We start from the raw sequence: 27802 nt of genomic DNA on the forward strand, positions 1-27802 counted from the left end.
AATCCTAATGAGTCAAACTGAAAGTGTAATGGAGTCATCAGCCTCATGACATTAACACTGACATGAAAAATAATATTGAAGAAATAAATATATCAAATCAAATTAAAAACATAAATAAGTGATCAGTTCTTTACTGTTATGGTCTGTAAGATATATTTATTCTCAGTACTAGATGTGGTCTCAACAAACCCATGRCACTTCAACAATATTATTTTATCTTTAATCTGGAAATAGTGTCTGTTTATTCTTGCCATACAGTCCTCTGTATTAATTATTGCCCGAAATATCTTGCCATACCAGTTTATTCCTCTGTATTTACTTTAGTTTCTTAGTTTATTCTTGCATTTTGCTCTTCATTCATTTCCATTTAGTTTCCTTTGATTAGTTTTATCCTCTCTTGGTTTATTTCTATGTCCACTTTAGTTTCTTTCCTGTTGCTAGATTTATTTTATCGTTTATTGACCATCAGTAATCTCATCACCTGCTGCGCCTCCTAACACATCATGTGTTGATTTTTTTTCACTGTTCAGCGTCGGATTCTCTGTTTTTATGCCATAATTCACATCTAGTTCGTCGCTCCGTTTTATGTCCCMCTTCTCCTGTTTCAGAGTTTTGCGCAATGTGCGCGTCTTTTTTTTTTTAGCCCCTAAGGTGCAGGGCGGTCGGGAAGCGTATTGATGGGGATAAGGCAGACTGACATAAACCTTTTAAAACAACGAAAACAATTTCTGCATTCTGATTATTGAAATTTAAAAGTGCTGTGTTGTTCTATCACCCCGTTTCATACCGGACCACTTACAGCTCGGGTGTTAATGCTATAAAATGAACGCTCTCTATTGTGGTATCACCCATGGAGGGATTTCTTGATTTCTTTATTTAAGTGAGTTCATTTTTCAGAGGGATACACAGTGAGGGTGTCGTGATTTTACAGAGCTGCGCCAAGAAGCTAACAGAAGCTACAAACACTGAATAGAAGAAGAGCTGCCATCGATACAGTTGTAGCCAAGCATGGTTTAATGTTGCACAATACAGTTTTACCAAGTTGCTCAAAGTCTAAACTGGAATTGTTGGGCATTTAAGGTGTAAAGTTTACCTTCGACCAAACGCCCCCCAAAGGCATCCCAGCGCCCCCCTTTTGTAAAGATGTCCGCCAGCGCCCCCGGCCGTCCTCTGAACGCCCCCTGGGGGGCGGTACCGCCCATGTTGAGAAACGCTAAACTAGACCAATAAAACCTGGTGAGATTGTGTTTTACCATGTACCACACCATGCATGACTTTCCACAAAACTCCCTCCACCATCAACTCATCTCTTTTTAAATTTGAAAAAAAAAAAACAAAAACAAAAAAAAAAAAAACAAACCGAATGTAACAAAGAAATATTGTTACACATATTGTTTCTGTATATTGTTTGAGAAAAAAAAAACTAAAACTTTGTGTAACTGGTGTCCAAGATGTGGCAGATGGAAAGAAGTGCAACCAAAAACAACCAAAGGTTTTCTTTCATGACAGCTGATTATGGTAATGTTGCTGTTCAGAGGGAATAACCATCACCACGTCAGGTGTCTAAATAAAGCTAATGTGTTGTAAGGCTTGCCCCTCAGTAAGACAGCATAATTATACAGGTTAGTTTAACAATATGAATTGATGAGGTGCCACGTTTGTATTTCTTGATTAAGTCTACTACAGGGACCTTACTCCGAGTCACCAGAACCCTCCACCAAAAGAGGATCAGAGGTCTCAGGGGCTTGTTCCAGATCTCTGTCAGTATACAATCACGATAGAGGACAGGGAACAGACACACAGTCAAGTCAAAACACACACGCACACACACACAAAGAGGGAAATAAGAGAAAGGGGAAGGAGAGAAAAAGACGAAAGACAGTCACATACAGAGCAAGATAACGAATCAACAAGTATAAAAGATCTGCCAACCCTGAAGTATACATCAGTGATCAGTCCTCCAATCAGATTGCTACAGAACAGTTTCTCTTTTGTCCTAAGGTTTACCTTACAAGACCCCAAGTTGAAGAAAAATAAAATAAGAGTCCTGACCGAGAACTTTACGTTGATGATATTTCAGCATTCTGGCCGGTATAGGAGACTAGTATCAGAAGTCTATGATTAAAGCCAACAGTGTCACAATCAACCAGCACTAAAGACAAACAGAAGCTTTTATTTTACTTGATTCAAATTTTCTGAACAAAGAACTGGTTGGTGACAAGAATCAAAATTTAAAATAGACTGGCCCTGATCACTGGTCAGTCTGGCTGGATCTGGAAATGTTAACAGCCTCAATGAGGAAAAGGGTTTATAATCCCAAAGGATTGCATATAGAAACTCATACAGTCCTGTTGACCATGCCAAATCAAAATAAGCTGACAAAGACTTTAAAATGTCAGTTCAAGGTGGAGAATTGTTTTGACTTTGTTTTAAACTGCTTGTCAATTTGAAACAAAGACAAGCAGTTTTAAAATGATGTCTTTATATGTGCCTTTATATCTTCATTGTTATTTACAATCCCTAAAGGAAATTTTAAATAAATCAGGCCAAAGCTTTAGAAAAACGAGAAACTGGAAATCCGACAGTCTGATCCATGCAGCTCTAATGGTTAAAACTTTAGAGCCACAGCTTGTGTTTTAGAGACTTTAGATTGCAGCAGTGTTCAGGCAGTGGGCTGTTTGGATTTTAGCTTTAAACCTTCAGCTCATTTAACTTCTATTTAGAACCAGACTGCATAATAAGATGACTCAATCACCACCTGAATGAGCAAGGTTCATGAAAATATTAGTGGTTCAGAAATGAAGGTTTGGAGGAAGCCTGATTTGAAGTTCGTTCTTTAATGACTTTTGGACTGATAATCTTCAGGTTGACGGGTCTGAATGAGACGAAAATAAAGCAAAGACATACAGAGCCAACAGATTCACAACATAACCAACACAAACACATTTACAAGTGAAGGTAAAAAATTTTGCATATTGTTACTTTTGTCACTCATTTCAGAAATACTGGAACTCACATTAACTTCATAGTAGGGGTTGAACCAACTAGATGAGTCCTTATTCCAATACCGTTTTATGGGGGTACTCGACTAGTCGCAATTGAATTTTCAAAAAAAAAGAGAAAGATGAACTAGGTGAGTTCATCAAACAGTTTGAATTGTTTACAAATGTAAATTTACCAAAGGGGTACTGCAAACCCCAGCAAATGCTATCCCGGATTAGGGTGTTGCATGTCACAGAGGTCCGTGCGGCACCCTGCATATAACGGCTGTAAACTGCCATAGTCTAGAGCAGTGGTCCTCAACCCCCGGTCCGTGGACCAATTGGTACCGGGCCGCGCAAGAAATAATTAAATATTTCCGTTTTATGTATTATTTGAGTCTGGAGGATCTTTTATTTTGAAAATCCTTTAACCGGATTCTCTCGGTTACTTGCGCGCCAACGCTGAGCCCACAAGCAGCAAAATGAGTAAGAAACAGATCAGATGTCTTTGGAAAGTTTCTTTGCAAAGGGGAAAAGGCCAGAGAAGAGACAGGAGAATGGATTCATCCCGGACCAGTAGGTGAGTCCCACATTACAAGCCACTCTGCGTAACATGCGGCGACCGGCTGCTAATGAGGCAATGAAGCTTCAAGCTGCTTAGCCACGTAGAAACCAAGCAGGCTGTGGATATAAGCAACACTTAGGGTGTCGTTGTCTCCCATCACTCCCAGATCGGACCGTCTCGTTGCAGAGAAACAAGCTCAGGGCTCCCGTTAGTCAGTATCGTGAGTTAAAATTTTCACGAAAGTAAAATGTTCGTTTTTGTGGCACATCTGTATCTTATTTTGAAGGGATATATAAACGTTACCATAGCGACCAGAGTCAGAAAGCGTTTGGGCAGTGGTCGAGAGGAGATGAGTAGAGCTTGTGAGTCTTAAGTCTGGTTTAGACGGCAAGATTGTCGGCCAATTCTCCAAACCTCTATGACCACAGAGCTGATAAAAGTACAACAGGTTCGACCGGTTCGTGTCTCCAAGGCAGGAGCAACACGAACCGATTCCACTCACGAACATCCCGATTAAAGAGGATAATCCAGTAAAACCCCCAACATAGCGGGAATTTAGAATAACCAACACGGATGACGATGTAGAAGCAATAGTGATAGTGATTTGTGGAGTCATTTTAAGAGATAAAAGACGTAACAAAAAGAAAAGGCGGTGGATAAAAGACGACGGGAGCAGCCGCTCTATTTGCTGCACTATGATTTGGAGGTGACTGTTTTTTCATAGTTAACACTTTTAACTGAATAAACATAATAATGACCTTTACATATAATAAACATTTCCACATATCATCTCCGATATCCACCGGACTCTCAGTTGCGTGATTGGGATTCCCTTCTGTTCTTACGTTACCGCGCTGTCACATTCAGCAGCTTGTATTCTCGTTCCCAGTCAGGGAAAACCCCACAGGCTGCGATAAAGGGGCCAAGACAACCCAAATTGGGCATATGCAGAAGCCTTATCTGACGGTTCACAACCCCACCCCCCACGCCGCAGCAAAATTTCCAAGTCTTGGCCGATCCGCGGTAATAGAAAGGTTGGGGACCACTGGTCTAGAGTTCGACTCCTGTGCTCTATTCCCTTTGTCAGGTCTCTCTCTCCTGCCCCTCTTCTTTCAGCCCCCTTCCTGTCAGATTACAGTCAAAGAAAGGTAACTACTGCTTAAAAAAATAAATGAACAAAATAATAATAAAAAAAAAAAGACTAGGGCAATACTGTGCGGCAATGCGTTATGATGTCACGCTTTTAATCCATCCAACTGATCAGCGTCACCCTGTGTGTTGAAGCTTGTAACCTGGCAGCTTCACGCTTTTATAAAAACACTTTTACAACATCTGGAAATGAAGTTCAGGATGCATTCTGAGGATCTGACAGAAGCTATCTATGCAGCTGTCTGCATGTCAGCTCATCCTGCAAAGTCAGCGAGCTGCTGCTGAGTCAGTGGAATGTCCTGCTACACGTAGGGGAAGGGAAGCAGCAGGTGGCCGCGCTGAATTTAATTGCAGTGAAATGGTATGCTCATCTTGTTTATGATTAGCAAGGTTTGCATACCTGCTCATCAGAACCAGCTGGTTTTCAGGAAAAAAGTCAGGCTCTACTTTGTGCAACCTTTTAGACCACCTCTGCTTTGCTGCTGATGAAGTCTGAGATAATGTTCCGATTCTTGTTCTTTTAATTCTGCATAACAGATTTAGGCTTAATATTAGCGGGGGTTTTCTTCAATATGTGCTGGCTAACAAAGCCTGTAAGTTGCTGTGAAGTATTTTCGCTTACGTTTCTATTATGTCACTGCAGCTAGTCAACTCGACTTTTAACATGTTGTAGTCAACTTTAAAAAAAAAAAAGTTGGTCAACTCCTGCTACATAGTGACCCATTTTAAGCTTTTTGTCTTGCAATCTTAATGATTAAAACTTACATATAATAAAACCCAAAATTTCAATCTCAGAACATTTTGATTTTGCAAAAACGTTAAAGCATATTCATTGAAAGTCGAGTGGGAAGAAAAATGTGACAGTAAAAATGTTGTGTTAATGTGCTTGACTTGCCAGCAAATGGGCCTAACCAGAATCCCATAGAAATGCTATGGAGAATGGTCAAGAGGAAAATGAGAGACACCAGAAGGAACAAAGCAAGTCAACCGAAAGCAGCTATGTGGACCTGGTATTTAATCTATAATAAAAAAAAATGTAAAATTTACAAGTTTCACTTTCTGAAATGACTGACTTTTCTTTTTTTTTTTTTTTTCTTTTTTTTTTACTTTTTCCAGACACTCATTTTTGGAGCTGTACTTGTAGACTGGTCAACATCAACAGTACATGACATGCTGTATGTGTGATGGCCATTCAGGTCCAGTATGAGAGCTGCTATTTACGAATACTAAAGATAGTTAGGAGTGACGCAAACAGAGAAGCACATCTGTTTGTCTACTTGTAGTTTCTTAAAGTTATTTCGCTCTTCTAAAAAACATTGCAATAGCCTTAGTGGGATTTTCCTTAAAGAAAGGAGTGCTGCTTTAGGTGAAATCCTCTTGGTGGAAACAGATGTGCAGCATGTAATTCCCTCATGACTGGAAGGAATTCTGCTTCTTTCTTGGTTACACTCTCAATGGTGCATTTCTCTGAAGAAGATTAAATCTTTCAGACTAGCTCGTGACTAATCAGTCATTAAATGAATGACACAAATAACTAGAGGTGCAGTCATTCATACTGGACTTTATCTGGACGATTCTGAACCTGCTGATCAACAGAGTAGGATTTTCACCTGAGGAAGCCGTCATCATTCACTGCGCCAGAAGATGCAGCGGGTCCCGCCTCTGAAAAAACATCCACCAGTAGACTGCCTGCGCTGGCTGGAGCGGTGCTAACTGGAGCCGCAGAACGAATCCCCAGCAAGTCGGCTGATGGAGATGGGGTAGACTGGAAAACATGGAGACTTAAAGCACAGTCTGACCAGGTATCGGGATGGTAGAACACAGAGGGAACTTACTGCATTAGAGGCAGCCATGACTGATGGGTCCGGACCCCGTTCTCCTGCTCCGTTCAACTCACTGCTCTCTCTTTTGCTGTCTTCTAGCTCAGTGACAGAAACTGCCCCCGGCCCCTTCTTCTTCTTTAGCTTAGCGAGAATTGATGACTCCCTTTCAGGGAATGGAGGCATTTCTTCCAAAACAGTGGCCTGAGAGAAAGGAGACCAAAACCTTTGCAAGTGGAATTCTTTTACACTGCTGAGTTTGATCAAAGCGGGCGGTTGGAACTACCAGGACATCCGTGCTGGCAATAGAAGAGAGCTTCAAATACTCCACAGCTCGCTGCTGCAGTTCAACATCTGAGTTGCGGATCTGGCTATCGCAGCGCAACACTTCTTGGATAGTGGCCTTTGTTTCTGGGAACAGGTTAATAAACTTGATGTAAGCCGACAGAAGGAGGGCACGGGTCGGCACAGAGCACAGGTGGAACTTTGAGTGGAGAAGGTTGAACTGGACCAGGGGACTAGAGAAAAAAAAATGACAACAAGGTAAACATTAAGCCCCAAATATCAGATGTGTACAGAGCAGTACAAAATGGAGCGTACCTGGACCGGGGGTCCCCAGCAATCAGATTCCCAAATTCTCCCAAAATGTACCCTCCAACCTTCACCATGTTCTCATGGCATGCCGGGGCTTGCAGGGCCTGCAACAAAATCATTCCACTTTCATATATTTAAGCTAAAACAAGCATTTTAAGAGCTTTTTGGATAGCTTGGTTGTTTGAAAGTGAATGGAAGAGTCATTGACTAAGACATTATTAAACATCTGATGAGCATGTTGAGTTATGTTTGCTCTAAGAAACATTTTTTAACTTCTAGTGTTGCCTCTACAACTACAGGTCCAGTGCCATAAAGAGTTACATTGTAAGCAAAAACTAAGTGTTAAATGCATTTCTTTAGAAACGGAAATCAAAGTGCTCCAGTTTGGATGGATTAAAAAAATGGTTGTTGATTTCATTAGAGTGAACTAATCTTTCAGCGAACTACACCTGTCACACTGGTAAAATCGTCATTATTCAGCAAAACTAAGAAATGTAAATTTTACACTAGAAACTAAAAGTTTGTTTTTTTTCTCAGTTAATTGCAAGTGCTTCCAGAAAGCTCTAACAACCACCACTCCTTGGTATTTAAAGTTACTATGTCAAAGTAACTATGCCATCACTGATCACATGACTATATTAGACATGGAAAATTGGAACAAAAGTTGGCCACAAAACCTTAGTGCATCTATAAAATATTGCTGTTGGTAAAATATTTGGCAGAGGTACCTCAAAGACTGTCTTGGCGGCGTAGCCTTGCACATCATCTCGGTTGATCACGATCTGAATGACCCGGTACCAAACCTCTTCGCTGACATAGTCCCCAGCAATGCGGATGAGGTTAAGAATTGTGTCAACATACCAGGAGTAATCCACAGCGTACTTCTCTGCAAGGATGGCTACTTTCAGCACCTAAATGGAAACAGTACAAGTCTGTCAGTGTTTTGGCAACTGTGTACGTTCTTTCAGTTTTGGCATCACTGTTGCCGACATTTTATGTGACGCCATCCACTTAGTTGTTTCCATACTCCAATTGAATTGTGCCAATTGCTTGTGATTTCAACCATTCTGCACTCTCTGCATCGACAGTTTTTCAGCTACTGTTGATGCAGTTTAGTACTGCATCAACAGTATTAAACATATCCAAATATTGGACTTGCTTAATAAAATTATGAGGGATTCATATATCTCCAAAGCAAAACCTTCTCTTGGCAAAGCAAATCTTAATCTTGCTTTTCTATGCTTTAAGTATAAACACAATGTTTAGAGGCAACCTGTAAATAGAATTTAAAAAATCTCACAGAAAGATTGTTGTTTGGGTTGTTTTGTTCTGAGGCTACAGACTGTTGCTCTGCGCCAGCCACATGGCATCAATGTCATAACTGAGTGTTTAAAAATGTTGCTATTCTGCCAAAATAACCAACATAAAATGTTTCCTTTATTGAAACCATTTACCATTGATTACTTTCACTGATTACACTTAATGGATTATACACTGAAGAAAAAATTAACAATACTCATATTGTGTTAGACTCAAAGTGAATGAGAGTAGTTGGTGGTAATCTGCTTCATCAATTCGCAAATTCTTCAGGGCATCATTGTCTCACACACACCATCTCTTCCCTGATGGAATAGTCCGCTGTCTCCAGGTAGCTCAGCATCTCTGCTACAATCTGCTTAGCGTTGCTGCGATCACACATAGCATAAAGCAGATCAGCCGCCCGCTGTCGAACACTTACATCTCTTTCAGTCTAAAAGAAAAAAATTTAAAATAAATTGAAGGTCACCATGCACATCTATTCTCCATTATAGACATAAATGTAAGTGTTTTTTGTGAGAGGCAGCACCTTGAGTGCATTGATAACGGTCTCAATGTGAGTCTTGACAGCTTCGTGGGAGAACTCTGAGCTGGCCAGAGTACACATGCTTTCCAGAGCTAGATAACGTAGATTGGTCTCTCTGTGTTGCAGGAACTGGCCAAGTTGGTTGCAGGCTCGTACCAGAAGGTTTGGCTCACTGGCAAAAAAAAAAAAAAAGATAGCTTCACAAACAGCAGATACAACTCATATCTGTAGTTGTAGCTACAACTACAGATATTAAACAAAGCGTAAAGTAGGGGCAGGTGACATACACGCACGCGCGCACGCACACACACAAAGCAACATCATGTCATAAAGAACTAAACTATAATGAAAAATCCAAAACTTACAACCCTGACAGCCATAAGCCAACTTTCTGCTACCTTAAATCTCCCGTCATGTAGCTGCAAAAAAAACCCCCCAAAAAACGTACCTGTCATAGTGGATGATAAGTGATATAGCCTCAAACAAGATGGCGTTCTTGGCATTGGAATGCTGCACCTTCTTAGATTTGGGCGGCTCCTGAGCCTTATTCAGGATAGTCTCCAGACACTCTACGAGACGGCCTTTGACTGCACCATCTTCTGGTGGAGGGTAACACTGCAGCAATCGCAGCAGTTTGCAGGACAGCCATGGGGCAGGTACAAAATAATAGGTATAATCCTGAAGATCAGTTGAGGCTGATGACACAATCTGTGAGCAAAAAGAAGAAAAAAAGTCTCTTATTTATTACAAAAATAATTCTTTCAGAATTTTTTACTGACATATTTTAAGGCACAGTGGCAGGAGATGATGGCCTATTAGCAAATAGGCCAATGCTAATAGGCTAAGGCTTATTAGCATTAGCATTAGTAGTGTTATCATTAGCCTAATGACAACACTGACAATGAGAGTGATTCCTACATTTATGAAACAATTATGGACATCAATATGGTGTAAAGTTGAAAGTACAACTAGAATAGCGGTTCTCAACGTGGGTGGTACCGCCCCCCAGGGGGCGTTCAGAGGACGGCAGGGGGCGCTGGCGGACATTTTTACAAAAGGGGGGCGCTGGGATGCCTTTGGGGGGCGTTTGGTTGAAGGTAAACTTTACACCTTAAATCCACAACAATACCAGTTTAGACTTTGAGCAACTTGGTAAAAATGTATTGTGTAACATTAAATCATGCTTGGCTGCAACGGTATCGATGGCAGCTCTTCTATTCAGTGTTTGTAGCTTCATGGCTCCGCATCAGTTCAGCGTTACACCGGCTGATGACGCTGCTGTGATTCACTTTGTCTGGTATTTATGTAGGCTACGTTTTGGCAGTTCTGTGATCATGTCAAAGCAGCAATTTATATTAAAAAGTGTTTTATTTCCGTTTGAAAGCTGCCTGCTACCATGGAAGATCAACAGAAAATCGCTCTTAATTACTAAAAATCACGATACCTTCACTTTGTATCCCTCTGAAAAATTAACCCATTTAAATAAAGAAATCCGTCCATGGGTGATACCATGACAGAGAGCGTTCATTTTATAGCGTTAACACCGGTGCTGTAAGTGGTCCGACGTGAAACGGGTGTGATGGAACAACGGTACCACAGCACTTTTAAATTTCAATAATCAGAATGCAGAAATTGTTTTCGTTGTTTGAAAAGGTTTATGTCAGTCTGCCTTTTCATCCAAAGATATGTTTCCCGACCGCCCTGCATCTTAGGGACTTAAAAAAAAAAAAAAAAAGCTGAGCACATTGCGCAAAATTCTGAAACGTGAGAAGCGGGCAAAACGTAGCGACAAACTAGATGTGAATTATGGCATAAAAACAGAGAATCCGACGCTGAACCGTGAAAAATCAACACATGATGTGAAAAACATGATGATTAGGCGGCGCAGCAGGTGATGAATGAATATTACTGATGATCAATAAACAATAAAATAAATCTAGCAACAGGAAAGAAACTAAAGTGAACATAGCAATAAACCGAGAGAGGATAATACTAATCAAATGAAACTAAATGGAAATGAATGAAAAACAAAATGCAAGAATAAACTAAGAAACTAAAGTAAATACGGAGGAATAAACTGGTATGGCAAGACCTTTCGAGCAATAATTAATACAGAGGACTGTATGGCAAAAATAAACAGACACTATTTCCAGATAAAAGGTAAAATAATATTGTTGAAGTGCCATGGGCAGGGGCGCAACTACACATTATTCAGGTGGATGCGAAAACATAAATCGGCACAACCCCACAAAGGAGAGTAGAAACATATGCTCGCCTCCCCCCCTAACTCCCCTCCTCCAGACGCTGATACGTTTAGGGCAAAACTCGCTACATTTACCCCGTTATGTGCGCGAGGTGAAGGAGCGTAAGGCGCTGAAGTGTCCGGAAAACATAATCGGTGCGCCGATTCAAAACATCTACAATAATGATAGTAACATTAATAATAAAATAATAGTCAGTGCAAAGTAGCCTACAAATTTTTTGGTGGGGGGCGGTGAGGGACCTGGATAAAGGCTAGGGGGGCGCTGGCCCGAAAAAGGTTGAGAAACACTGAACTAGAATGTTCCCTGAAGTCCAATGTGGTTGCCCCACATAAACCATTATTTGAACACACAGAAATATCACTGTGAATGACATCCACTAGGCCTGTCACGATAACAAATTTTGCTCAACGATTAACTGTCTACAAAATTATTGCGATAAACGATAATATTGTTTCAAGACCTTTTGACACTGATTTAATGGAAATGACGTAATAATGCATGCCATTTCCTGCCATAGAAAGATACACTTTATTTTCAAAAGAACACATAACACTGGAATTGATAAATAAACAAAACAACCAAAAACAAAAATAAAATGGATTCTCAGTCTCTATTAACAAAAAACATACTTGAATAAAAAGTAAACAACATAAAGCCAAAGTGGAAATAAATACTGCATTCAACCAAAAGAGTGCAGATTATGAAGTCTGTATACTATATTGCCCTTCAGTAATCACTAGATTTAAATAGAGAAGATGGGCACATCTGATTACCTAATGCAATAGTTCACACTACACGATTTTATGTCCCTATTTTCCCCCTTATGACAATCTTAGAACGTGGGCCGATCTAAGATTGTCACAGGTGATTTCGTAACCGATCATCCAGTAATGTGATTTAGATCGTCGTGGCCGCTCCGATCTAAATCAGGGGTTTTCCCCGACTGGGAGCTTAAAGCTGAATGTGACAGGTAGCCAATCAGAAGCGGATTCCCCTCCGTGCTTCCTGAGGGGAAATTATGAGGGGATTCCCAAACAGCTGATACGGCTCAACCCGAAGTCCAGCGGACATCGGAGAGGATATGTGGAAACAACATTAATATTTATTCAACATTTCATGCAAAGAATATAGAAGTGACCAGGGGAGGAGTTGGAGCCAAATTGCTACCGCAGTTGATAAACCCGGTAAGTTTTCAGCTGTTCTTCGTTAACGTGACATAAATAGGTTATAATGATTTTCATTCAGTCAGGACTTTACGCTGACTCTAGCCACATGCATCACAGGTAGATTCTAGTAAAGCATTGATTAATGCCTGGTTTTAAAATTAGTTAACTGGACTTGTAGCCATTATTTTGGGCTACAAGTCCAAAATAATGGCTGTGTGGCTGGACATCACAGCACGATCGAACTGTTATACCTAGGATTTATGTCGGCTAATGTGTGGTCTCTCAGGTTTTGAAATTATGGGCCGACAATCGGCCGACAACTCGTGTCGTGTGCGCTGGACATTACACTAAGGAAATGAGGAAGGGAGGGTCATTGGAGAGTACCGGAGTCAAGTCTTTTTTTCATTCAGTGTCATCAAGAGAAAGAAAAAAAGGCAGGAAGAGACGATAAAGCCGATAATTAAAATGAGGTCGATAGGTTTAATTTATCGTGCGATTAATTGATTGACCGTTTATCGCGACAGGCCTAACATCCACAACAATTAGCAGACCCTATAGCTTTCCAGCTTGCAACCAGAAAACTCTACTCAGGTTGTATGTCACTTCTAGAGCCAAGCGCCGACTTCTGCTAAATGGAAAACAGCACAACTCTGCTATTAAGACTTCAGCAACAAACAACCTTTTATTGAGCGCTACTTATACAGTCACAAGCTATCTTTGTCGAAGTAGACAGAGACATATCCCCTGGCCAATAAATTTCTGGTAACACTTTATTTGACGAGGTGAGCGTAAGCCTGACATGACACTGTCATAAACATAAGATAACAGCTGTCAAACATGAAGGAGTCCTCGTGGATGTTTATGACTTTTGTCATTTGGTAAATAGTGACACTCTGAATGCAAAGTTGACACTTTTAATGGACTTTTAATGTACACATTAATGCAAAGTACAACTTTGCATTAATAGTTTCATTTACCAAATGTCACTTCAAGACAACAGTTGTAAACATTCATAAAGGCTCCTTCCTGTTCATGACTGTTATGTCATGTTTATGACAGTGTCATATCAGTCTTATGCACACCCCATCAAATAAAGTGTTTAAAAAGTGCCTATAAAGAAAAAAAAACACCATTAGTTGATATTAAAATAATAAACATCTCTGAAAAATTAATGAAATAAATTTTGGCTGTGGAATATGAGTGAGTGATATGATCTTAACATTTGATCACAATATTTTATAATAGCTACTATTTTGATAGAGATATAAATGATAACGTATTGCATCTTTTTAGGTAACACCATTCATAGCGCCATGTAGTGCTGTAGAAAAATATTCTTATTTGTAATCAGCTCACTTCATATTTTTGAATTTACTGATATTTTTGATGCTTGTGAAGAACCCAAAAAACAACACATTTTAGTTTTTTTTTTTGTTTTGGTTTTTTTATACATTAACTGACATTTATTGTGACAATGATAAATCAAAATTCTTATAACAAAAATATTTAATGATAAATGTAAGTGATCATGGAATACAGATCTGAACTTTCATCAGAAATAATGTTTGGAAATGAGCAGCATTTACAGAAATTAAAACCCACAAAGTGTTTTGTTGCCACACTCACCCGGCTGAGTCGGGACACAGCCAAAGAAACGCATGTCTTGAACTCATCTGGATTCTTCTGGCTCAAACAGGTGATGAGAGAGATTGCTGCTGTCACAACACCCTGCATCCACAACAAAGAGCTCACAAATTTAGTGACCAATTACCGTTAACTGTGTCAACTCATTTTGATGCAACTTGCATCTAAACTCTTACCATGTGTTGGTCGTTGAGCAGGTGCACCACACGTGATGTCCATTCACCCATCAACACCAAGTCAGGAGATGTCTTATAGAGGCGCAGCAAACACAAGGCAGCCGACTGCTTAACGCTGTCCATCGTGTCCCTTTGGTTCACAAAAACAAAATGCATAAATAAATCAGATAATTGAGTTTTCACAGCAGATCATTAGCTGAAGGAGGAATGGCTTATCCTGCTCTCCCTCGTCCTTACTGATAACTTTACCTGCGCGTTATTTTAAAATCACAGTTTTTCAAATTATACTTACATTGTCAACATCATAATTGGGCTACTTCAAACCTAAGGACTGTCGAAGGCTTTATTTTTTATCTCTACTTTTTTCACTTCCAAGCTGACCCAAGGCAAGATACCGCTGGCCAACTCCGGGGACATTAGCAGTATAATACAAAGACTCCAATTGGCAGAAATAAAGATTCAGATTTTGCAGAGGAACATAGGTTGAACATAGGTTCAACTCTAGTAAGGACTCAAAACAACGACCAGCTCAGTATTATACAACATTTGCAGTCAATAGAAATGAAGATTCAACAGCTAGAGGTGAACTTTGAGGTAAACGCTGCCTGTGGAAATTAAACAACTCTTCCTCAAATCAACTGAGAACTCACATGCCCCACATCAAACAGCTCAACCTGAACTCTCTGGGAGTTAAGCAAGAAAAAAAAGTCTCACTTCGAATCTGACAAGACAACCAAGAGGGAAAATCCTTCATCTAGACCAGAGGTCTCACTCTCACGGCCCGTGGGCCAATTGCGGCCCGCAGGATGACGTCTCATGGTCCCCACCGTGATATGAAAGTATAACATTAGTGCGGCCCACAGGATGAGCAGACCTCTGAAGGAAGTCTCACCCGCAGTTCCTCGTCATGGATGACATTCGGTGCTAGGCTAAGCTACACTGACTTCATGCACACTACACTTGTAACAATACTGTGGCGGATGATGGAACAGTCCGGTACCAGTTGAAACCAATATGTAGTGTACTTTTATTTTTCTCTTGCTTTTCTTTTCTTTTGTTTGTATTTCACCTAATTCATATAAAGCACTATGAATTGCACTGTTGCTGAAAATGTGCTATATAAATGAAATTACCTTACTTTACCTCTGAGGAAAACCTCGGCTTCAAACAGGTTTGATGTAAGATCAGCACATCCACCCCACAAAGTGAACACAAAGAAAACGAAAGAAATGCCAAAAGTGCTCATTGTTGGAAATGAGGCAGTAAATGTAATGAGTTATTTTTACAATGCTAAGAAGACGAGAGTAATTTTCTTCCCCAATGACACAGTGTCTGATATAACAGAGAAAATACTCTCTCTAGCCACTGATCAGCCAAATATTGACTCTAGTTATACATATTGGTACTAATGATCTGGCAAAACAAAGATCAGAGATTCTGAAAAAGAACTTCACCACTCTTCTGAACACTATTGGAAATCTAAAAATTAAGTTGTTTCTCAGTGGTCCAACTTCATCAACTCAATGGGGAGGCAAAAATTACTACAGATTGCTTATCATAAACAAATGGCTGAAAAAAGCGTGCTCTGCAGTGACCTTCCATAACCACAGAATTTTTTGGCAGCGTTTTCACCTCTCTGGAAGAGGCGGACACCATCTTAAAAAAACATGGGATAAAGCTACCATATTTTCTGGACCATAAGCTATACCAGATTATAAGGCGCACTCTCAATTATGGCGTCCATTTCTCTATTTAACCCATACATAAGGCGCACTGGATTATAAGACGCATGCTAAAACATACGGTCAACAAAAAAAAAAGTAATGGAAACAAAACAGTAAGTTTAGTTTAACTTTATCCGACTATGTAACAATACACGCGTCATTTTTTTCTTCTTCTTCCACAAATCCATCAAAGTCCTCCTCTTCTGTGTCGGAATTGATCAGCTGGGCAATTTCGCCTTCAAACATGCCAGGTTCCCTCTCATCATTGTCGGAGTCAGACTCGTTGCCAGGTGGCTGTTCAGCAATGATGCCGACTTCCGCGAAGCTCGGACAACAGTTAAGGCAGATACATTAGCCCAGGCATCCACAGTCCATTCACACACAAGTGGCGTAACTCGCCCGGCGCTGCCTCCCCGTCTTAGTTAACGTGTGTTCGCAGTCTGTCATAAATCACCCCCACGCCGCTCGCAACTTCTGTTTGATCGCCCTGTTTACACCAATGTCCAGCGGTTGGAGTTCTTTTGTTAATTCTCACGGAATGACGTCAAACTCCGAATTAGTTTGTTTCACTTCCTTTTCCACTGTATCAGTGAGATGGGCACGCATGGAGTCGCAGATGAACAGGGACAGTGATGCGTGGAAAAACCTATCTGGTTTTTACCGGAGGCGTATGCTGCAAAACTCGGACAACAATTCTCTGAATGGTTTATTGCTGCTGGTGTACGTACTGTACACTTTACACCTTGGTGTCAGGGACAGATTTTGGAATTCAGTGCACACATAAGGCTGATTTTTGAGAAAATTTAAGGCTTTTTAGGTGCGCCTAATAGTCCGGAAAATACAGTACTCACTGAAAACCCTTTTCATTTTATCAACAAGAACAATGTGATCTGCTTCACAAAAACAGCCTCAAGGACATCCGATTAGGATGCAACCCTCCAAGTATCAGGAATAAACAATTCCAAAACAAACTGACAAAACGTCAACCCCTCCTCCCCTCTACCGTGCTCTCCAATTCCTTCATTGCAGTCACATAACACTTATGAAGAAATGTCTGGACATGAGTTTCTCAAATTTATGGATGGAATGAACGAACATGTTCTCCTCGGTCTTCTCTTCTTAGTGCTCACATCTCGGCCTTTACTTCTTCTAAGCCACCTGACTCCTAGAGGATCCACCACTCTGTTCTTCTAAGGTGTGAAACTGGGATCCAGACATTTTGTTTAATTCAAAGTCACTTCACCACCCACGATGCCCTTCCAATATATGGAAGGGCATCAAGTCCATGCCAAATTACATCAGGGATGCACAATGCTTAAGGGACCCCTCACTGCCAGATGCACTCAATAAGTTCTATGCCCACTTTGAGGATCCCAACACCCTCTCAGCACCTAATGACATGCCCCTCTGTGTGACCACAGCAAATGTGAGGAAGAACCTCCAGGTTGCAGGACCTGACTACATCCCAAGGCGGGTACTGAGGGACTAAGCACATCAGCTGTCTGAGGTGTTGGTGGACATCTTCAACACCTCACTGTCACTGGCTTCAGTCCCCACCTGCATGAAGACTACCACTATCGTCTCTGTGCCCAAGTGCTCCACAGTGACAGGCCTGAGTGACTACTGACCTCAACATCAGTAGTCATGAAGTGCTTCAAGAGGCTAGTCATGACCCACATTAAAGACTCCATTGATGTCACTGTGGATCCACATCAGTATGTCTACAGAAAGAACTCCACTTTTGACTTTGTAGTTTAATGTCTTTAAATTGGGCCTCTGTCTCTTTAAAAACTCCTGCTCTTTCTGAAACCTTCAGGAAGTCATTACAACATCGCTCCTCTATTAATCTTGTAGTGATTTTGTTTTTTTAACCAGCTTTGTACTGAGAAGTAGCTTACATAATGAGCTCAGCGGATACATGGTTCCACCAGGTGTTTCCTAATTGCTGCAGGCTAGAGTGAAGGAGATGTCTGGGAGAGTTGCGATGGAGGGGTTCTGTGTGAGGCGGAAGTTTGGAAACTGCAGCTCCAGGGAAGAGGGAGAATCAAATAGATGTGTTTTTGATGAGGAATAACATCATAACATGATGTAAACCTCAAAAAAGTCGATTGTACTAAGACAACCAAACGTTTCAGTTTATTTCAGCTTCCTCCCATATCCCACCCTTAACCAGACTCACCCAGCCACCAAGATGCGAGGGATCTCACTGGCAAAGGCCTCAGCCATCTCCCGGCTGCCCACGTTGGCGATGCAGTGAAGTGCCAGGCACATGAAGGTTGGATTACGGCTGGACAGGTCATTCTTGATGGCGTTATTGATCAAACGAATCAGTTCACTGTTGCTGTTCACCAGCACTGAGATAAACAGATAGCCCTGGAGAGAGAGACACAGCAGATGACCATTCAAGTTTAGGGCTGCAACTAATAAATTATTTTAGTAAATTGATTATTCTGATAATTTTTAAAAATGGCAGATTTTTCATTTCACCAATTAAGCTTTTTTTAAAAATACAATATTAGAAATTAAAAGAAATACACAAATAGTCAGTTTCTAATTTAAAGGAACAAATATCTCAATGCATAAAATGTGATTCAGCATTCATTTAGTGAATGTGAACCAGGTGAAGCTAAAGCTGCCACTTGGATTTTGGCTAACTTGTATTTCCAGACAGGGTGTTTTTTGTTTTGTTTTTGTTTTATCTTAAATGCAAAATGTAAATGTATTTTCTACAGTTTTGGCTTAATTATTGCTCTGACTGTGTTAATCTTTTAGCAAGCTCACTTCTTCTTGAGTCTGTAAACTTAAGTTAATTTATTGATTACTAAATTAGTTGATTTAGTCCATGGGCCAGACCATTTTTTGGTCTCTCTCAGGGTGGCAAAGTCTTTTCATATTTTTTTTTAAATGATACATGTTTCTAGACAATATTTTGATATGGCAGCCCTTCCAAAGTAGGCGAGTCATAGTTATCAGCTCATAAAGTTAACAACCTCTCTGGACAAATTCTGCTTTTTTGGAGACTTTTGTTATAAGTCTGATGGAAAATTCCCAAGGGAAGGGTTGATGAGAGGTTCTGTATGCAACTGGGGAGAGCTGTGTGAAGCCGACACCCCACTCACGTCGAAAAATCCAGCAAATACTCTGAATGGTTAGTGCTCCGTATGTGCAGGTTTGTGCTGTTAAAATTTTTGTTTGTGCAGTTTTGGTTTCCGAGTATTAAAAATAATTTTATAGGTCATCCAGAGTTCACCATCCCCCCCCCCCTTGCTCCAAAACAAACCAAAGTGGGCTAGTTCGTTAGTGCTCCGTGTGTGCAGGTTTGTGCCGTTAAAACTGTCATTTGTACGGCTTTCGTTTTCGAGATATTTAAAGTTATAATTTTGGCCGATGACGTCACCATCCCTCCATCTTGCTCCAAACATCAACATTTTTGCTTTACCGCTGTTGCGTCGCCGCCACCAACTGGTATGTAGTGTGGACCACAATGTCATCCAAGTGTTAGATTATACAAATGACTAAATCGGATTTTACTTTATTTGGTGCTTTCAGAGTTTAAGATTCAGCCGATCACATTCACCCAATTAAGGGACAATTAATTTAACCTGCTGCAGGCTGTACTTTCTGTTTTAGTTCTTTGTTGGTTGTCTTCCAGCACATTCCTGTCACGCAAGTCATGTTTTTGGTGTCGTTTTTATGCAATTGATGTTGCTATATTTTTGTAGAAAAGGGACTATAAGTCATGGCATAATTAATACAGTTAGAGTAAGATTCACCCTAATTGGGTGAATGTGATCAGCTGAATCTTAAACTCTGAAAGCACCAAATAAAGTAAAATCAGATTTAGTCATTTGTATTGTATAATATAATCCTTAGGTGACATTGTGGTCCACACTACATACCTCTGTTACGTGGCGGCGACGTAACAGAGGTAAAGCAAAATTTTTAATGTTTGGAGCAAAATGGGGGCGGCTGATGACGTCATCGGCCAAAATTATAACTTTTAATATCTCATAAGGGAAAGCTGCACAAACAATAGTTTTAACGGCACAAACCTGCACAAATGGAGCACTAACGAACTAGCCCACTTTGGTTTGTTTTGGAACAATATGGGGGGAAGGTGACGTCATCTGCATAAATTATAACTTTTAATATCTCAGAAACCAAAGCTGCACAAATGAAAATTTTAACGGCACAAACGGAGCACTAACCATTCAGACTATTTACTGGATTTTTGACGTGGGTGGGGTGTCAGCTTCACACAGCTACTGGGGAGTTATAGGAAGCAGTGTGTGTGTTTGTTTTTTCATTCTCACATCAAGAATCTCAAAGGTCATTCTTTCCTTCTCAAGTTCTGTGCATCCTTCTGTGCAGTCCCATTCTGTTTAGGATCCTGCTCAGAGTGTGCATGCAAAACAGAATCACTATCTCTCCATGTTTACCATGTCAAGCATGAGGGAAAACTTGACCAACTCCTGTTAGCCAGTGTATTAGCCTTCTTTATGCCTGCACAAAAAGCATACTACCGCCACATCCTTGTATAAACAAAATTATTACGTTTATACAAGATACGCATCACGTTTTTACAAGATAACTATCATGTTTAAACAAGATAACTATCACGTTATAAGGTAAAACATTTTCCTCCGTGATAGCAATACGCTTCCGTATGATTGACACCATAATTAATTTACTACATTTCTTTTAACCCAGTGGTAATACAGCAGGAGTTAACACATGCGTTAAGTTTTGGAGTGGGGTGATCATGATTCAACAGCGCTGGTAGCAGCTTGTCTCTTTGAAGAATGAACAGCAATGAATAAGAGAGAAACTGTGCCGCTGTGGTCAGCTTTCTGACAGAGCTGCAGTTTAGCGCCTACAATGCAAGACATCGCAACTACATATTAGCTTGTGATGTGAATTTTTCTTTTTCCATTGGATTAAAAATAAATGTACAGTTAATGTATGGCTATTGGTTTACATCTTTTGACTGCACTGCCTAAATCCAAAAGGTTGGACATTAAAAACAAAGTGCCCGAATGTAATTATATAAAAACAGAGAAATAATCAGCTGATCTGAGTCTTTATCATTATGTTTGGTCTAGCAAACTGGGTTAAACAAATAACCCGCAAAATTATTTAAGTCTTCGAGCTGCGATGTGGTTCTGCTCTCGCTGTTGAACCGCTGCTACGCTACAGGTAGTAATATTTCACAGACGGTGCGCCGCTTCTGCTCCACCTGGTAGTGACTCTCACACCGAACCTCTGCTTAAAGCTGCAGCATCTAACCTAAAAAATACATTTTACATACGTATTAAAACTTTCGCTGTCCTAACATGAGACATATAATCTCTGAAAAAATAATGGATCTCCTCCCTGCTCTGCATAATTACTCCGCTCAGTCAKAAACAGCCAATCAGAACTAGCAGTAATCAGTTAGCCGCCATGCTATCAGGAAGGTTTTATTCAGTAACTCTGGATTGTTTATTGTAATGGATCCTGTATTTGCCTTTAATGTTAAGTTTTATACTTGAATTTTTTTGGCAATGTTGAGAGGTTTTATTTGGACTCTTTGCATTATTTAGCCTCTTCAGAGCCTTCATATGTTATCAGTCTGTTGAAGATAGTATTATCAATAGCAGTACAATTTGCACAATGCCTGTTTTGTTGAGTTTTCTTCTTGGAAAAAGTTATTAAAAACAAGTTTGTGTCTAAATTAAGGTAAATTCATGGTTCCTTTTTCCACATAATGTAACCGGTAGTGTTTATGATTAAAAAAAACAAATAAATAATTATGTGATCGGTATCGGTAATCGGCCCTCATGGGTGATCGGTATCGGCAGGAAAAAACCTGCCGATACCGGCAGTCAGAAGAGATGTGCAAGTTGTGCACATCTCTACCGGTTAGTGCACAACTTGCCAGCAGAAAAGCACCTTAAGTTACCTTGGATATTTAATTCCATTTTCTGAGATAGTAGATAGATAGTATCTGGTAACTGCTCTGTTTATAAAATTAAACCTTTGGTTCCTCCAGGTGTCTTATCTTTATTACAGGCACACTTTTCTGTAATGGAATATTTCCGAATAGACTGATGATACTCAGATGGTGAAGAACCATATCTCATCTGAAAAGAAAACACAAGCCGTCAACTCTATTTCAAGGTCTGCAACCCTAAACCAGAATTTGACATAGTAAGGGTGGTTCCTTGTTACAGCCCTAGTGGTATACTCGCACTGAGCCTACCATGCAATAATGTTTCTATGGCATGGGCTACATCACAGGTGTCAAACTCAAGGCCCGGGGGCCAAATCTGGCCCGCCGTAGCTTTTTATGTGGCCCTCTGGACTCCAAATTACATCAATAGGTCCGTCCAGTTTTTCACAAATCTGCAAAAATCACACAAAATCAAAAAATGTCCACATTTTTGTCCTGATTTTACTGCTAATTTTCTCAAAATTGGTCAAAAACATTGAATCCGTAACTGATACAGCGAGTGACAGAATCACATTTAACGTAAATACTGTAAATACTGTACGTAAATACTGTAAAAAAAATAACAATTACAAATATTTCTTAATATTCACCACAAAATCTGTCATTTTGATTGCAAAAATAAACACTAAAATAATCAGAAATCCAGGAGTAACAGCTATTTATTGATATTTTAACAGTTAAATTGGTTTTATCAATAGATTCTGGTGCAACCGGCCCTTTAATAACATTCAGATTTTTGATTCGGCCCAAAATAAAAATGAGTTTGACACCACTGGGCTACATGATGGTAGCCTAGGACGGAAAAACTCACAAAATCTGATAAATAGGCCTATGTACAGCATAAGAAGACACCAAACAGTATATTATAGACCTATGATAAATGCTCATACCATGAGCCTAAACTGGATACACATGAATCTCAAAAAACAGAATTTGTCCAAAGGGGTAGTTAATGTCATGATAACTATCACGCAGCTACTTTGGAAGGGCTACCATACCAACATATTGTCTAGAGACATGCATCATTTAATAAAAAATATGGGCAGACTTTGCCACCCTGAGAAGGACCAAAATCTCAGGGACGTCTGGCCCATGGACTACAATGTAGAAATCATTGACGCACTTGGTCATTTGCACTTGGAAATCTCACATTTGATCAGGAAGCCCAATTTAGACAGAAGTATAAATAATTTTTTACAAATTCATGTTAAGACACTTTTTTCTCCTACAAAAACCATTATGCAAATTGTAATCATGTTTTTAAAAGTAAGTCATTTAATTGCTTATTTTCTTTGGTAGCTATTCTAAATTTTAGAGTTTTTATTAATTATAATACTTTATTTATCCCCAAAGGGGAGGGAAATTTGCTTGTCCCACCATAGCAGACAACAAAAATTAAAAATAGTATTAAAACCTGGCTGTGGCGACACAGAGCCAATCATAGCATTTCATGCAAAGAGATGAAATGCTCTTTGCATTTCTTACTTTTGTGTTCTAACCCAAAAGTTAACATTTTTGTGCTAGAACACTTTAACCCAAAAGTGTTCTTAACAAAAACAACTAACAAAGACAGATGGATTATCTTTTGTAATCCCTTTACTTAAAAAAATATAAAATATTGATGATGCATCAATTAAAATGTCCAAGTACTAGTTTTGTCCTCCAATAATATTGTTTATAATGCATGGATGGTTTCCACATTTCCTGAAAAGGATCTAAAAGAAATTTGTCTCAACAGCAATTTACTATGGCGGACAAAACCCAATCCACCAATAAGAAGGATGGTGACTCATCCTTTTTCTGCCTACTCAACATTTCCTGTTCCTGAGAAAACTGTCCAGAACCAAATTAGGAAATGGCTACAAACAAGCAGTTTAACTTGTACATTTGAGCACAAACCACATTATGTGTTGCTTATGTATCTCAATCACCAATCATTAATTTGGTGTAAAATAAAACTGCAGTTGTTGAGGTTTCTTCACAATGACCATCACAACTAAACATCAAATTTTAACCAACTTTTCATAAAAAATACTAAATTCATTCTTAAATAAAATGTTTCCACAGAAAGTTTTAACTTTATGCTGGTGAAAAACATAAAACTTCCCTGCAGCCACACGGTTCTAGGGTCCTTCTGTGTAATTTAAAATCTCTGCTCTTGATGTCAAAATGATAAGAAATCAACAACAAATGACTTACGATCTGTTTCTCTGTGTACTTGTTGGAGCTAAGTAAATTGACTGCCTCCATGTGTCCAAAATCAATATCATGGCCCAGCAGGAAGATGAAGAGCAGCTTGCAGACATATTTCTTCTTACTGTAACCATCCAGAGCCTTGTCACCTTTGAACTTCGAGCGGATGTTGGCAAGCTCCTTATTTATCCGTTTGATTTCAGCCTCCTTGCTCTTACCTGAGAGACGGAAAAATGTACCACAGTTTCATTATCAGAAAGGTAGCCATGAGTAATCTGGTTATAAATTAAATCTCTTACATTCAAGAAAAAAAAGCTAAAACATTTTAAATCATCACTTCTTGAGCAGAAAGAGCCCCGTTTTTAAAATTACAGAAAATGCAGAATACATCCCAGAATGTGAAAGCTAGCATTCTGGGATGCTAGCCCCAGAATGCTAGACACCAGCATTATCCCAGAATGCATTTCTGGGGCCCCTAGCATTCTGGTATAATGCTAGAGGCATTATCCCCTAGCATTCAGGAGCTAAGGGCCCCAGAATGCCCCTATACATACATATATAAAAATATATGGGGACTAGAATGCTAGTCCCCAGAATGCTAGGGACTAGCATTCTGGGGCTTTATATTTATGTTATATGTTATATTTTGGAGGGATTTATATTTTAAATCCCTCCAAAATATAACAATAGGTGTCACAGCTATACTAGCTGACAGTGGTGCCCAGTGGGTGAGGTTCTTATTTTTTCAGCTATAAAAGAACACGATGTGTTTTCTCTGTAAAAGTAATGCACCAATTTCACAAATGGTTACTGGGGAATTTCAGTCAAAATACTATTTATATCAGTGTTATCACAACAAATGTTCACTTTAAATCTGCTAGCTTACCAGCCCTCAGCCTCAGTATAAGTCAATCCAAGTCAGGCTTCACATAAGTTTCAGGGCATCTTATTTACTGAACAACTCTGACAATGACTATGTTTTTCATAACATTTTACAAGAGAACAAGCCTCAGAACATCAAAGTCATGTTTCTATTTCCCACAGCTAATCAAAAATCCCAATGACAGGAGTCAACAACCTTAGCTAAGTCAAAGAGCCAATGCAAGGTAAATAATAAGCAGGTACACTGTTGTGCAAAAGCCACTAAGAGCCTCCCAAAATATGCCTTTGGCAAAAACAGTGCTGAAGATGAGGAGAAATCAGATTGCTTAGAGACATTTTAGCTTCATTTATAAAAATTCTGAGCCTTGGATTGCAAATAATTCTCCTAGCAAAAACAAACTATTACTATGTTTAATCTGAATATATATATATATATATATATACACATAATGTCTTTATATATGCAAATATACACACACATATAGACACAAATATATAATATTTTACAAAAGTCAGACAATAGCAAATCACTGCTCAAGGAAAATAAATGAAAACAAATGGCAATGTCTACATAAATTCATGGATAAGGAGACTCTTCAGGGACATCAAGAAGTCACTAAAGAGAACCAGGAATAATGCAGAAAACGACAAGCAATTGTTGTTTGAAATGTAGCTTCATAATAAACTACTGCACATAATTACAACAATGCTGCTTGAAATAGTTATTCATCATGTTTTTCATAATATTGCATTCATCATCGATTGCCTCCATTATCCTGAAACTATGTTTCCTAGCTCTGATAAATGTTGTGGAAATCAGAATTACGCAGTTTATGCTCCACTCCTCATGACTGCCAATTGACCCATTACGTTGTAAAAATTGGATGTTTTTGTTGATGGGTGAATGAATTTTTTTTTTTTTTTACCATGATTGCTTCAGGCTCCTAAAAATTACACATTTCAATCAAATTCAAAATGAGATAATGTAGGAAATTAATCATTTGGAAATCTCTCAGTTCAAACAGACTTCTCCAACAACATGGATTATACATAGGGGCTAATGTTTACATCAGTAATGCTTACTACTTGAACCAGGCTAGGGATGTCCAAGTCCAGGCCAGAATTTTATATCATTTAGTTGTGTTTAAAACAGAAAGCACTTAGGCACAACTGGATGAGGCTAATCTCATGCTGAAAGCTATTTTAGAACACCAACAGGAATTATAAACATTACCTATGTCTTTATTTAGAAATAATTATTTAGAAATCATTTACAAAAAAAATTAACAGCTTGTGATATACTTTACATGTACATGTTCTGTTTGATAAGTAGGATAAACGGGATATGTGACTGAATTGATTTTTTTTTTTTTCAAAGTGCCTAGAGACCAGTTCGTTCTGAACTGGCATTAAATAAACTAAACTGAATTACATTTTGTGGATAGATACTTTGTCCCAAAACTTGGAACATGTATTAAATTTTTTTTTTATAAAATTGTGACGGGTTGAATGCATCTTAATTAATTGAGGGGAAAAGTCATGTCGGGGTGATTTAATCCTTCATTCAATAAAAACAGACCTGTGCACCTGACACGGGCTGCTAATGCTTCAAGACGGCAGTCCCATGTTTTATAAACTCAGAAAATCAAGAGCCTTTCAATTACACTGAAGCATTAGACCGCATTAAGTGACAGGTGTGGTTGTATAAAGGTTACGTTTAAAGTAACATTTGAGTATAGTTATAGCGTGTGAAGTAATGTGACACCACGTCACTTCACAGAGTCTCCGTAAAACCAACCAACTGAAGTGTAAACCTGTGCGGTCGGGATTAAATGAAACATATCAGCAAGCAGATCAAAGTAAAACCACTTACAGTTTCTAATGTCCGAGATGAAAACGGCTAACCCGCGCATTCCATCTCCCTTCGACACAGCCGGCATTTTTGCAGATTCCTTTCCTCACTCCGGCCTTCTCTGGAAAAATAAGCCGATGCTGGACAGCCTTTCAAGCTGGACTGGAGTGGAAGATGGCCAACTTAACGTTCAGAAGGAGCTAGCTAATTTGCTCGTCCAGTCGCTCCTCGCAATTCGGCAAATAACACTTGTCCAACTACAGACTGTATGTTTGACGGTGGCTAGTCCAAGTAGCATTTGCTAGATTCACTGGACAGAGAGGAAGCGTCCAGCAGCAAGACAGGTTAACGCTTTCCTTGTTAGCTGGCTTGTTTCCGCTAGCTCTGACAAGCTAACGTTATTTCATTCAAACCTCACCTCGCTCGGGCTAGAAGTGATGCGCAACACCAAGAAGAACAAGCCGTTGAGCTTAAAAATATCTACTAGTTGGATGTCTTGGAGATGAAAGCAGACAGGCGTGTTGGTATGAATATCGACTGAAAAATGATGTTAAGTTTATTCGACTCGCGAGGACCGTTAAGCTAGTTCAGCAGCTAGCTGGCTAGCTATATCATTCAAAAACAGCAAAACATCACCAGCTGACCCGAATAACTCGGCAGGTTTTAACTTGCCACGGAACGATAGAAATCTGCGGTACTGCCTGTTTTTGATGTCGTAAGTGTTGACCTCAGTGTGGTGTCCGTTGTAATTCACCAGCTTCCACTCACGGTCGGAAGGCTCGTGACAGAAAAACAACGTGGCCGCGCGACGCAGCCGTGAACGTGCACGCTATTAACAGCCAACGGGGCACGATGGAAAGCTCTTAAAGCTAGCTGCGTGAAGCTGACACCCCACCCACGTCAAAAAATCCAGCAAATAGTCTGAATGGTTAGTGCTACGTTTGTGCAGGTTTGTGC

The 27802-nt window shown here is 39.6% G+C and overlaps 1 protein-coding gene across 3 annotated transcripts in view; it reads right to left on the minus strand.

Moving 5' to 3' along the window:
- ap2a1 (adaptor related protein complex 2 subunit alpha 1) overlaps positions 1–27665 on the minus strand; it is a 43783-nt gene extending 16118 nt beyond the window's left edge. For 2 of the 3 annotated variants that reach the window (XM_008415014.2, XM_008415012.2), the window contains exons 1-13: positions 26867–27665; positions 24118–24329; positions 18106–18299; positions 14203–14332; positions 14009–14110; positions 9401–9660; positions 8956–9124; positions 8722–8859; positions 7838–8020; positions 7116–7213; positions 6802–7033; positions 6531–6719; positions 6306–6460 (exon numbers count right to left, since the gene is read on the minus strand). In XM_008415014.2, coding sequence (XP_008413236.1) covers positions 6306–6460; positions 6531–6719; positions 6802–7033; positions 7116–7213; positions 7838–8020; positions 8722–8859; positions 8956–9124; positions 9401–9660; positions 14009–14110; positions 14203–14332; positions 18106–18299; positions 24118–24329; positions 26867–26933 — 2129 coding nt within the window. In that variant the 5' untranslated portion in view covers positions 26934–27665. Of the gene's footprint in view, positions 1–1695; positions 1759–6305; positions 6461–6530; positions 6720–6801; positions 7034–7115; positions 7214–7837; positions 8021–8721; positions 8860–8955; positions 9125–9400; positions 9661–14008; positions 14111–14202; positions 14333–18105; positions 18300–24117; positions 24330–26866 lie in introns of all 3 variants that reach the window. The other variant, XM_008415011.2, reaches the window with a different exon arrangement.
- Between the last annotated feature and the right edge of the window lie 137 nt (positions 27666–27802).

Source organism: Poecilia reticulata, linkage group LG8 (assembly GCF_000633615.1).
Source record: "Poecilia reticulata strain Guanapo linkage group LG8, Guppy_female_1.0+MT, whole genome shotgun sequence".
In the NCBI taxonomy this organism is placed as follows: Eukaryota; Metazoa; Chordata; class Actinopteri; order Cyprinodontiformes; family Poeciliidae; genus Poecilia; species Poecilia reticulata.